This window comes from Vombatus ursinus, unplaced genomic scaffold (genome assembly GCF_900497805.2).
Source record: "Vombatus ursinus unplaced genomic scaffold, bare-nosed wombat genome assembly UNPS02014779.1, whole genome shotgun sequence".
Taxonomy (NCBI): Eukaryota; Metazoa; Chordata; class Mammalia; order Diprotodontia; family Vombatidae; genus Vombatus; species Vombatus ursinus.
In genome coordinates this window covers 58,240,854-58,254,549 of record NW_020954557.1, presented here as the reverse complement: position 1 = coordinate 58,254,549, position 13,696 = coordinate 58,240,854, and the positions used below count along the sequence as shown (strand labels likewise).

The following is a 13,696-nucleotide window of genomic DNA, read 5'->3' as shown; positions in this document are numbered from 1 at the left end:
TGCTAGTTTGGGAGTCAAAGGACTTGAGTTTGAATCCTGGCTCTCCAGGTTCTTCACATCTTCTCCCAGTCCAACATTCCTGTCCTCACTTCCTTCCCTTCATAATTTTGATTTTATGGTTCAGCTACATTCTATCTTCTACTTTCAAATCACTCTCCCTTTATTGTACTGCCATGTACACCTCACCAGTCTCAATTTCAGGTTATTTTCATTGTTTTCTAAGCTGTGACTCTCCTGCTGCTGAAGACTGGGAAGAAAAATAATTCAGCTGACTGGGTGTCATATAAATGTATATTACCTAATTTCAATCCAGTCCTCACTAAAACATAACAATCCCTTTATTCTTCCTCACTAGCTCATTATATTCTCTGTATAGTGGGTCTTCCAAGCCTTCCCTCTCATACCATCTTCATGGCCCTACACCACCACCCTTTCTTTCTCAGCAGAGGAGCTCAACTTTTATTTTAATGAGGAAAAAAAAGTTATTCCTTATGACCTCCAATTTCTCTTCAGCCCAACATGTCAAAATCCCTTCATACCATCCCCATTGCTACCTCCTTTGTTCCTATCTCTTAAAAAGTAGCCTTCCCCTATGCAAAGGACATTTCGTCTATCTGTGCTGTTATTAGGCTCATTCCCTGCTCCAAATCCAGCTCCGGAAGAAGCTTTCCTTGCCCCAGCTTTTCTCTCTTTCTTGCCTTCATCTTCAACATGTTCTTGTTGGTTACTTCTCTGTTATCTAAGAACATATCCCCTCTATCCTTAAAAACCAAAATCAAAAAACCCATCTAGTATCACTTTTTTTCCAGCTAAACTTCTAGAAAGGGTTGTTTGTACTTTTCTCCTTTTCCTTGCCTCCTACCTATTCCTTACTTAATCCCTTGCAATTTATCTCCAAGGTTACGAGAAATGAGACTCACAGAGATTATAATTTGCCCAAGAGCACACAGTTAGTAAGTGGTAGAAGTGGGACTCAAAATCAGATCTTCTTACTTCAAATCTCATATTCTTTCCACTATACCTCATCCCCCCTTGGCATCAATTGCTCTTGGTTCTCTGTAAGAAGATATTTACAGTTAGTCCTTTAAAGTCCTACTTAAAAACTCACTTGCTCCATGAAGCTAGTTTCAAATAAACAAAGCTTTATCCTGTTAATCCTAAACACTTACCACCACCTTGATCCTCTAGGACTGTGACTATTGTTTGTACACTTCTATATATAATTATTTGACATATAAATGGATGATGGTTGTTTCCTCCATTGAAATCCTACTCTAATGCCTCATCATGTGTTCTTAAAGGATGTGTCAAGTCTTGCAGAACCTATCACGTCGGAAAAGCACAGTACACTGGCCCAAGGACAGAATTTGTTGGGAGTATGGGGAATAAGTCTATTTAAGTTCAGAGAGATTCATCACCAGAGGTTTCATTTCAGTTCAATAAACATTTGCAAAGTGCTGTGTTGGGAAAGATACAAAGATTAATTAAGACAGAGTTTCTGTCCTCCTGGAACTTAGAGTGGATAACATACATCGTCCCTCCCCCTCCCCGCCCCCAAGACACACACGCCACACCTCACCATAATATAGCTGTATTACAATCAATAGACAGCTGGCCTCAGTCAGGAATATCTGGATTCGAGTCCCACTGCTGACATATACTGAGTATGTGTGTGCCCTTTACCCTTTATCATCTAGAGTTCCTTATCTAAATGAAATCAAAGATCTAATAAACAAGTATATACATAGAAGGAACAGAAAAGTTATGATATGATATGAAGTACTGTAGGGTGTTTGGGGGATGGGAGTAGACTCACTAGGAAGAAGAGGTAAGACTTTTAAGAGAAGATAGTATTTTAGTTGATTTTTAAAGGATGGGTAGGAATTCTGTCCACATGTGAAGATGTAGAGGCAAGCTGTTCGTGGTATAAGATACAATATAAGCAAGGGCTGAAGAGAAGTCTACTCTGGCTGGAGCCAAGATTGTGTTGAGTGGTGGAATAGGAAGAAAGAAGGAAGGTGCCAAAAATGTAGAGGTGCTTGAATGCCAGATAGAGTTTTAACTTCCATGGGTAGGATATAGGAAACCATGGAAAGGTTCCGACATGACTATATATAAGGAAGATTAGTCTTGCTACAAGATAATGATTTTTTTTTGGCCAGAGTAAATCATGGAGGTATCAAGGGGTTTTGGCCACAGTATTTCGGTATCAAGGGGTTGCAGTTTTTATCTGCGGAAGGAGCTGCCACACTGGTGAAACAACAAGATCCCTAATGTATTGAAGTATTAGAGTTTATTATGTGCTATTCCTGACTTGTCTCCTCATTTGAATTATGAGTTCTTTAAAGGCAAAAAACTTTTTACTTTTGTAAAATATCATCTTATAGAACTGTAGATTATGTGAAAAAAATCCCCGTTTATGATAATAACATCATAAAAACTCGGCTTATAAGGAGAAGTCAATGATAAACAGTTTGGGGGGGATGTAAAAATACGATGTCCTCATATTCATGATACTTTCTGAATGAAATATTTTAACAAAAGGACATATTAAATACAGCTTGAGAGAAACAAGTAGCGAAACAACAGTGAACCTGAGGAACTAAGATGAATGCCAATGTAAACAATTTGAGAACACTATAAATGAACTCCCCCCAGGGTCCGGATTGATAAATCAAATACACTTTGGGGTTTTAAATCAGAAATCTCTTATGAATACTAATAAGTAACATTGAACACAGAGAATGAGTCTTATGGTCATTGGACCTGAAGATAGGTCTGAATCAACGTTATGTGGTAACAATGTCTTATCTGATTTTTTATCTTAAGATTCTTCTCTTCATCACTCTTTTCATTTGTTTAGAATGTTACCCTGGTACTGGCCCATGTTCTAGCTCTATCACATGCTCTCTTTATTTAAAATAAATTTTTCATGTAAAACATGAGTTATAGGTAATTCTTGTATTTGTGGGCCAAGTTCTAGGTAACCTTTTTTCTTTCTCTAGCCCAATCAATCAATTCTCTAGTAACATTAATTAACTGATAAACATTCATTAAGTGCCTATTATGTGCCAGGCACTGAGGATACAAAGACAAAACTCCATGTCCTCAAAGAGCCTATATTATAATAGGCATTATAAATTATAAGGACATTAGACATATACGTTATATTAGACAACATACACATATAAGTATATACAGCATATAGACAAAGCAGATCCAAAGTAATATTGAGGAGGAAGGAACTTGATAACGGGAAAGGGGGAAATCAGGAAATGGCATCAAGTATACAGTGGCATTTGGACTAAACATTGAAAAAAATAAGAGATTCTAAGAAAGGGAGGGGAAAGAGGAAAACATTCTAGAAATGGAGGGGCAACCAGTACAAAGGAACAGTTGGAAGATGGAGTGTTGTGTGTGAGGAAAAGACCAATTGTTGTTTGTCTATTTTAGAAAAGGACCAATGACATCATGGGTAATGTTTTGACTTGTGAACTGGATTGAAATGAGGCAGAGTTGCACAAAGTCATCAGCCTCACTCTCTCTTCCTGAGCTATTAAGATCCAGTGACAGGACAAAAGTCAAGAGGACTGGTGATGGCTCAGGATGCAGTGGATAAATTTGATGTCTTCTATACCTAACCAAGCTCTAATGCTCTACAGCGCCTACCTTCAGCCACCTTCATGGCCATTGGAACAAACTGTTCTCATCCACTCATTCTAGGGGAAATCATCACATGCTTGGGGTAGACACCCCGCCTAACTCACTGAATGGGTTTGAGGCTTGTTGGTTACCCCCAACCTGGTTTATCCTGTCTGCCAAGACAGTTTACCAGTGTGGCCTCTGCACATACTACAGCTTCTTGGAGCCACGGGAGAGAGGTGGGTGACTGGTAGATACCAAAGATGGATAACCAGCACTGAAAAGGGCTCAGCAAGCCCTCAGACCAGAGGTGCTAGTCCTCCTGAACACCCCATATACCCTGGAAAGACCAGTAGGCTAGAATGGATGGACCTTAAAGTGCATGGAGGGAAGTAATGCATAAGAAGGCTGAAAACATGGGATGAGAGACAGGTTATAAAGAGCTTTTTATCCCCGAGATAATATTCAGCCACTAGAGTTTTTAGTAAGTAGACGGGTGAAAAGGGTAAAATGGTAAGACATGGGCTTTAGGGAAATTACTTTGGTAGCTGTGTGGATTAAAGATTGGTGTGGAGAAAGTTTTGAAGCAAGGAAACCAATGAGTAGGCTATTACAATAGTCCAGGCATAAGCTGATAAGGGTCTGAACTAGATGTGGCTATATAAGCTAAAAAGGGTGTATCCAAGAGATGTGGAAATACAAACGACAAGATCTGATAACTGATAGGGCATGTAGAGAGAGAATGAGGAATTAAGGATGACACGGAGGTGTCAAACTTGCATGAATAGAAGAACAGTAGTAGCCTTATAGGAAATAGGAAAGATAAAAAACAAGGTATGAAAAGATTATGATTCTGCTTATGGATATGTTGAGTTTTAGATGCCTACAGAACATACCAATTGAAATATCTAAACAGGCAGTTAGTGATGCAGGAATACACTTGGAAAGAGACATTAGAGCTGGATGTAGAGATTTGGAAATCATCTACATAAAAGGGGTGGTGGTCAAGTAATTTCAAGGTAAAGATATATTAACCTTACATGAAAAATGGAGGAGGGGGGAGAGGAAGAGAGGGAGAAAGGGATAGGGAAGGGGATGAAAAGACAGGGAAAAGGGGAGCAATAAAGGGAGATGCTCTCTTCTCTGGACATGCATCTTCAATGTGAGGGAAAGTTTACTAAGGCCTGTCAAACCTGACTACCCTTATCTACTTCTGGTGATTTGTGGGATGGGGATAGAGAATAATATCACCAAAATGAACTTATTTGATATTTTGGGCAAGAAAATAAAAACTTAGAGGTAGAGTTGACATTTGCATCATAGTTGTAAGTTGAAGGCCGATATGGAAAGCGAATAGGAAGGTTAATAAGAAGATGGTGTCTGAGAATGGGATTTGGATGTCTGGATCATGACTTTAAAAGGAATATTTGGATCTTGGCCAAGGGTGGAGTTCACTGAACAAGAAGGTTTTAAACAAAAAAGGGAGGGAGAGAGAAAACTACCCACATGTCTGCCAAGCCAAATACCATGAAGAGAATCAGGAACAACACTGGAAGAAAAAGTATCAGTACAGACCAGCATTTCACAGGAGATATACAAGATGAGAATCAGCAGCAAAACCCAAGGCTATAAATGCCCACATGAACTTCATTGTCCAAATTGAAACAAAACAACAACAAAAAATGTGTGAACATAAATACACATTTATATACATATACATATAAACACACACATCTATATGTATATGTGTGTGTTTGTGTATGATGGTCATTTTACTGACACTGATCTTTAAAAGATAGTGGGACAACATGACAAGAGCCAGTAAAGAAAAAATGAGACCTTGATTTTTTTTTTAAAGGAAGAGAAAAAGGTTAGGAAACTCTAGGTTAGTGACCTTAATTTTTAAATTTGGCAAAATTACATAAATTATTAAATTGGAAGGGATTGCAAAGATGCTGTGTGATAGAGTGATACTTAGGATTCAAAGTTATTTGATAGGTAAAAATGACGAACTGAATCTAAGTGGATGAATTTAAATGGGACACATATAAAGTTCGACATTTGTGTTAAAAAGAAAAAGTTTAACAAGTAAAAGATGAGGATTGCATAGTTAGAGAATGCCGTGTCTGAAAAAAGTGTAAGTCAATAATGTGACATCACAGTCAAAAAAGTGTTGTAGGATGTATTAGGAAAGGCAAGTGCCCAGGTCAAGGTAGGTGATAGTTGTGCTTTATTCTGGACTAGGTAGACTACATCTGAAACTTTTTGTTCTGTTTGATGGACATTGACAAACTAACGTACAATGAGGATGTTGAAGAAAGACCACGCCACGTGAGGATGGGATAAAGAAACTGAGGGTATTTAATTCGAAGTTCAGAGGACTTCACAAGGGCATGGAGTTGGAAGGAGCCTTAGAAGACATCTTATCCAATTTGAATCTAAACAAGAATCTTTTTTACAAGTCACCAAACAAAAAACCAGTCAACTTTTGCTTGAAGTTCTCTAGTGAGGTCTTAGGACTAATTAACTTTCCACCTAAACCCTCATCTCTTCTGACCTTCACTATTACCCTGTAGGGTACCACCATCTTCCCAATCACCCAGGCTCATCCAATCACCCACAATCTTGATGTAATCAACTCTTCACTCACGCTCATCACATATGTCAAATCTTTTGCCAAGTCTCATTTCTACCCTCATAAGATCTCTTCTATAAATCTCTCTACTCACAAAGCTACCACCCTGTGGCCGTCATCAACACACTTCATGACTCTTGCAACAATTTTCTAATTAGTGTCCCTCTCATCTTTACTCATTCCACCCTCCACTCAACTGCCAAAGTGACCTTCTTAAAGCACAGGTCTGACTTCCTCCTGAGGTGGGCAGCTAGGTGGCACAGTGGAGAGACCACTGGACCAGGAATCAGGATTATTTGAGTTCAGATCTGGTCTCAAACTTACTAGTTGTATGAGCCTGGGCAAATCACTTAACTGCTGTCTGCCTCAGTTTCTTCAACTGTAAAATGGAGCTAATAATAGCATCTACCTCCCAGTATTGTTATGAGGATCAAATGAGATAGTATTTGTGAAGTGCTTGGCATAATGCCTAGCACATAGTGGCCATTTAACAAATGCTTCCTTCCTTCCCTCCTTCACTTCTTTCTTTCTTTCTTTCTCCCTCTCCCTGCCACATACACTTAATAAACTCCAACGATTCCTTATTAATTCCAGGATCAAATATATACAGGTATTTAAAGCCTTTTATAAGTAGGCCTCTTCCAATTTTTCCAATGTCCTTACATTTTATTCACCTCCATATATGCTATGTCAGGGGTGGGGAACCTGTGGCCTTGAGGTCACATGTGGCTCTCTACATCCTCAAGTGTGACCTTTGACTGAATCCAAACTTCACAAAACAAATCTCCTTAATAAAAGGATTTGTTCTATAAAACTTAGACTCAGTCAAAAGGCTGTACCCAAGAACCTAGAAGGCCACATGTGGCCTTGAGGCCACAGGTTCCCCATCCCTGCTCTATGTTATAGCTGTGCTGGCCTACTAGCTGTCCCTCATACATAAGACTACATCTCTTGACTTTGCATGGGCTATTTCCCATGCCTAGAAAGCTCTTCTCTTTCAACTCAACCTTTGAACTTCCCTGATTTCCTTCAGAACTCAGCTCAAATCCCACCTCCTGCAGGTGATTTCTCCTGGTGCCCCTCCTGCTCCATCCTTCACTCCTGTTCTTCTAGTATCTGCCTTCCCCCCAATAGTGCCTTTCAGCTAATCTTGTGCTTACCTAAGTTATTTACATGTATTTTCCACCATTAAAATGTGAGCTCCTTGAGGACAGGGATGGTGTATTGGCCTTTCTTTGTATCCTCAATGCTTAGCACAGATTCTGGAACCTAGTAAAATGCTTACTAAATTCTTGTGGACTGACATTCCAATCCCATATTCTTATGCCTTTCCACCGAATCCTGTACTCAAAGATTTCAAAGAACAGATCTGGAAGGGGGAGAAAATGGATAACACATTGTTACCCACTCATCATCATCTTGAAGCCCCCAAAAGGAGAGAATAGTTCTAATATGTAAGAGGTGAGATGTTTCTTATATGAAAGGGAAAAGTGAGAAGCGACCTGGGAGGGGGATGCCATATCTAGAAACAGATTTGAAGGACTTTTCTTCCCTTTCTAGTCAGCTGTAAAGAATATCTTTTAATAAATCTCTTTTGGACTCATAAGTTGCTAGTGCAAATGTTGAGTAATTCAAAGTAATCATTTATTTGGTGAGATATTTGCCACCAAATGAAGTGAAATGGGTAGAAGTAGCTGATTATGTCTATTTGAAAACTTGAACTTACAAAGAAAGCCCTCATTCCAAATTCTACAGTAAATGGCAGTTATTCAAAGATTCAGTCCATTATCTTACTCTGTTGAGTTCTTTTTGGATCTTGACCTTTGATCTGGTGTTAGCTGTTCTTCCCATTTTTGATTCATATATAAATCTAATAAGCGCACTATCCACGCTTTCATCCAAATCGTTGATAAAAATGCCGAAAAGAACAAGGTCAAGGACAGCTCCCTGGGGAAATTCACAAGCAAACTCCTTCCAAGTGGACTTTGACCCATTCATGATGACTCTTTTGGTCTAGCCATTCAACCAATTCCAAGTTTAACTGTACTGTTATCTAGTCTGTGACTCTTCACCTTTTCCATAATTACAGACAGCATAAAAGGCTTTAGCAGATGCCTACGCCTGCCTGTTAATTTGGATGGTAGCTGGTAGATTTTCCTCCCCTCTATCCTACCCGCAAGTCCACACATATAATAGCTGTCTTAAAATATTTAAAGCACTGTTTCATGGAAGAGGAGGAACTCTTCCTAGAACTAGGTGGAAAAGGGAGAGATTTCATAAGAGTAAACTTGGGTTTGAGAAAAGAAAAACTTCCTCATATTGAAAGCTGTCTAATAGTGGAATGGGCTGCCTCAGGACCCAGAAAGTTGCTTTTCCCTGCAAATTTTCAAGCACAGGCTGAATAACCAAATGGACATTTGTTGGCAATGGTGGAAAGACAATTCTTGTTCAGGTACAGTTGTTCTAACTGATCTCTGAAGTCTTTCCAATTGTGAGATTCTGTGAGATGTTACAATTGGATCAAATGAGATAATAATATGTTTAAAAGGCCCTTGCAACTATAATGTGCCATTTTAGAAATTTAAGCTGCTATTATTATTTTTAAGCATGGGAGTAGGTCCTGGAGCCATGACTTCACTGATAGAGGAGACACCCTCCACCTTATAGTCTCTGAGAGTTGCTTAAGTGACTTGTCACAGGTCTTCCTAGCTTCGAGGCTAGTTCTCCATCCACTATGCAATGCTATCTATTAATACTGTTTTTATTATATAAACATCCAAAATAAATGGATCCTAGCAATCAGCTTTATATGTTTTTCCAAAATTCCAAAATTTGACTCTTGTTCCTTCAAAAATGTCTTTAATAAGATACATGGATTATATATGGGCTTGCAGATTTTTTCAAAAATGCTTCTTTAATTTTAAAAACTTTGAGGAAGAGAAAGAAATATGACTCGTACTCCCATTTCAGTAAAAAAGAAAATGCCAGCCTTCTTAGAACAGGCCTCACCATGGAATGGATTTAAACCTCCCCTGCTTTTTGATTGTTAAAAGCTGTTGCTTAGCCCATATCTAAAATACTCTTGCTTAAAGAGGAGAGGCTTCCTTTTCTTGACCATTCCTATTAACTTTATTCCCATTCATGGGGGCAGAGGTTATACTGAAAAGTCAATTGAATCCATTCTTCCCTTTTCCTAGAAATCATGCTCCCTATTGTCAAAATGCCTGGAACAGAAAGCATGAGTGTAAGCTCCTAGGCCCCTCCCCTTCTAGTCTTCCACTTAAATTACTCATGAAACTAGATGAGATCATCCTAATTACACTGAATACTGAAGGTCAGTGCACTAAATTAATGCATCAGGGTATTTCAAAGAAGCCTATGACCTCCCCCTTCTCTATTATAATTTGGTCAGTGAAAATGATTCTCCCCTCCTTACCTCCAATATATTCAATAGACATACAGCAAAGAACAATTGGGAGTACTGAAACATGTAATTAAGTACAGCTTAAAACTACTCTGTTCTAATTAATAGAGCCAATTTGCACAATATGTAATCTTTTCAGTTTCTTAGTATGGCAGAATGGTCTTCAGTAGGCAGCTCTAATCTTCTCAAGCACAGAAAAAAAGCTGTTTTCTAACTCTATTTTCCTTTTAAAAGCAGGGGCTAAATGCCAACCAGTGTTTGGCATGTTACCTTCACTGGAGTCAAATCTGAAGTTCTGGCAAAGGGCTTGCTGCTGTTGGGCAGCCAGCCAACTCCACTAGGGACAAACGTAACCAACATGCTGATATTGTGCAAGAGAAAAACTTGGAAATAAATAAGGATTGGGGTCCCTTCCCAACAAACAGAGGTGGTTTTGAAATGAAAGCTTAACCTTAAATCCCATCATTTTAATCAGTCATGAGGCTCTGCTTTAGAAAATGACCAATGAAAACATACCTTTGCATTTATTGGTTGTTTTGTCCAAAATTGCCTTTGTGGAGACGATTTTTCCATATCTGAAAAAAAAAGTGAGAAAATCAAAGTTATATTCATGGAACCCTTTAAAAACAACAAAACTCACTGAGTACATTTTTTTCATCATTTTGGGACATCTGTCTGTTTATGTTACAAAATTATGTACAAAAAAGATTTTTCTCAGGGATAGAATTTGAGCTCAATGATCTTAGAAAATCATGGCAAGACTTGCATGAAACAACAAAGAGTGAAATGAGCAGAGCCAAGAGAACATTGTATACAGTAACAGCAATATTGTTTTAAAAAAGACTTTGGACAAATAAGTCATTTTGACCTTTATAAATACCTAAATTAAGTACAAAGGATATGCGAAGATGCTATTTACATCCAGACAAAGAACTGATAAATAGAAGTACGTATAGAATAATTTTACATAAATATACTATTTGGGTCTAACAGTACCCATCTCTAGGGCAGGAGAGGGGGAGAAGGGAATAAAAAGAAATTTACATGAAAACTTTATTATATATTTAAAAGGAATAGTAAGTTGTACATAATGGATTTGCAGTTTCATATGCCATCACCTTTTTGATTATACTATATTATGGAAATGCTTTACTACATAAATTTAAAAAAATAAAAAATAAAGCATAAATCAAAATTAAAGTTGGGGTATAGTGGTACATGTCTACAATCCCTGCTGCTAGAGAGGCTGAAGGCTGGCAGATTGCTTGAGTCTGGAAGTTCTGAGGTGCAGTAGGGCTAAATCTCAACCAAGTTCTGTCTGACATTAATATAATAAGCCCCTAGAAGTAGGGAGCCATCAGGTTACTTAAGGAGGTTCCCAGGTCAGAAATGGAGCAGGTCAAAACTTCAGTCCTGATCAGGCCCTGAACTTCCAGCCTGGGTCACATATCATGCCCCAACCCCAAAAGAAAATAAATCAGAGCTAAAATGAAATGAAATAGGTTGGCTTCAAATTTGACTCTACAGTTTCTATTCTGAAGTTTAGTTTTGAAGGAGGAGATGCTTTGCATGTCAACCCTGGGACAACAGCACGACATTTAAAGGGAATATAAGGCTTTTCAAGATATTTTGTTATAGTAATGCTGTCAAATTATACAGCCAGGGAACTGAAAACTCTCTGTCTAGCCATTATGAAAAGGGCACCCCTAAAATGTATTCATTTCATTGCTACAGCAGCTCATGAGTCCAATGTATAGACCGATGTATACAAGGAATACAGATAGAGATTAAATCACCTATTTTTTTATATCTCATATACAGACAAGACTAAAATATTCGTAGACACTTAAACAAAGCCCAATTTTTCTCAGACACACCCACAGTAGACCATTTAAAACAGATCTTTCACATATATAGAACAGAAATAATGGATGGTAGAATGTGTTAAAGATTCTTAATGTAATCAATAATGCAAATAGACCAGTGGGGAATCATTCATTTCCCCAGTTCAGTGAAAAGTGTTCAAATTCCTCAGTGTGCTATTAAAAAAAAAAGCAAATGAAGCTTTTTTTTTTAAAGATGAAATTCAAGAATTGAATTTTAACATATAAAGCCGCACTTAATTACTCTAAAGGACAAAGAGCCCAATCTGGAGAAAAAATGCTATTACTGTGCGATCTTTATAGAATGAGGAACTCCAGACTGTTAATAGAGCAAAGATCACAAAAAATAAGAGTTGGAGATCAGTAAGTCCAATGACTTAATTTTACAGATAAGGAATTAGTGTTCATTAATACTATAACTTCTCACAGAGGAAATATGGATAAGGCCTAATAGCTACATTAAGTTTTAAATAAAATTACATTTAAAGATATACATTTGACAATATTTTTTAAAAAAAGAAAAGCATTTTCAAGTTTGAAATACAACTGATGTGGGACCCATCCCAGGTAACTGATTGATGTGGTACAAAAAGCATTAGACTTAGAAAGTAGAAGAGATTTGGACACAAAATTGAACTCCAAGCAAATAATCTTTAGGGGCAGGGTGAGTCAGGAGACCTTTCTGGCCTTCAGGTACCTCATCTGTAAAATGGGGAAAATAATAATTGTGCTACCTACCTCACTTAGTTTATGAAGCTCAAATGAGACAACCACCAAAGACTCTATAAACGTGTCATTATTTTTATTCGTATCTCTGGGCCCTATGGGAGATAGGGATAAGGGTGAGGGAAGGGGAACCATGTAATTTCTAATGTCTCTTTATCTGTACTTTCCTATTTATTAGCCCTTGACATTTTATATCACCCCTTATTGTGTTCTTATGATTTATTTTGAGATCTAGAGAAATGGAATAGGTGCTGAACCATTCTGATTGATGCAGTGTTCAATAACTTTAATTTTTATAAATGTTAAGAGATTGTATGAATGAATGAAAAATGAACAATGGTTTGCTAAGAAACAGCTACTTTGACCTATCAATAGTTTCTTCCCTCTCCCTCCCCCTATTTTATTTCTGTGTTGACATATAGCCATATGATTATTGTCTAGGCATGAAAATGAAATTAATATGAGAATTAAATAATTCAAGAGGCAGTAGTATATAATCTCTAAATTCTCTGTGGAAATTCTAAGAATTCATAAAAATACCACCATATACACCACTATACCAAAAAAAAAAAAAAATTAAAAAAATAAATCAAACCTAAAAGGAAAATTCACTTGGACACTCATTACCAATACCACAAAATTTCAGTCAAGTCTACAGAACTTGTAGGTAGCTTATTTCGTTGGCAAATACACATGCACTACTTGGAAGCCAATACAACTGTATTGGTTATATTACTCAACTGGTTTGGTTCATGCTTTACTCCCAAGTCAGGTATATTTCCTATGGGGAATAGGGAAGTAGTACCATTCTCTGACAAGTATTTACTAAACATCAATTATGTGCCAGGCATTGTGCTGTTCACTAATCTGAATGACAAAGGCAAGGTAGGCAAACACCAACATTTCAAAGACCAGGTCATAGACTATTTTGGTTTTTTCAACATCATATAACATCAGAGGCTGTTAGAGTAGAGAGGGATCTCAGAAGACATCTGCTTTAACTCCCATATAAAGGTGAATCTCTATGACAATTCTGAAAAGTGACCATTTGGCCTCTATTGAAGACTTATTTGAAACAAGTCTGCATGTACTTAGCCAAATTGAAGCCATGTTTTGTCAGGTAGTTCAGTGGCCAATTCAGATGCCAAGAAACATTGAATGATAATTGTTCATTGACTATAACATAAGTATTACACAAACTTAATATGAATTTAACTAAAACTTAGTCTTCTTATAATCAAGTCCTTTGTCCCAATTCTTATTGGATTTGTAGAATGGAATGTTAGTTAAGCCTGTTTGACTTGATTCAGATATTCAGACAAACAAGCAATAAAAGTGAATGAAGGGTCTTATTTACTTTGTGCTTAACTATGAAGGGAAAGCTGT

The 13,696-nt window shown here is 37.5% G+C and overlaps 1 protein-coding gene across 2 annotated transcripts in view; it reads right to left on the bottom strand.

Moving 5' to 3' along the window:
• The window catches only part of RBMS1 (RNA binding motif single stranded interacting protein 1), a 255,087-nt gene that overhangs the window by 62,172 nt on the left and 179,219 nt on the right, over positions 1-13,696 (bottom strand). For both annotated transcript variants that reach the window (XM_027865728.1, XM_027865729.1), the window contains exon 3: positions 10,218-10,276. In XM_027865728.1, the coding sequence (XP_027721529.1) occupies positions 10,218-10,276 (59 nt within the window). The remainder of the gene's footprint in view (positions 1-10,217; positions 10,277-13,696) is intronic.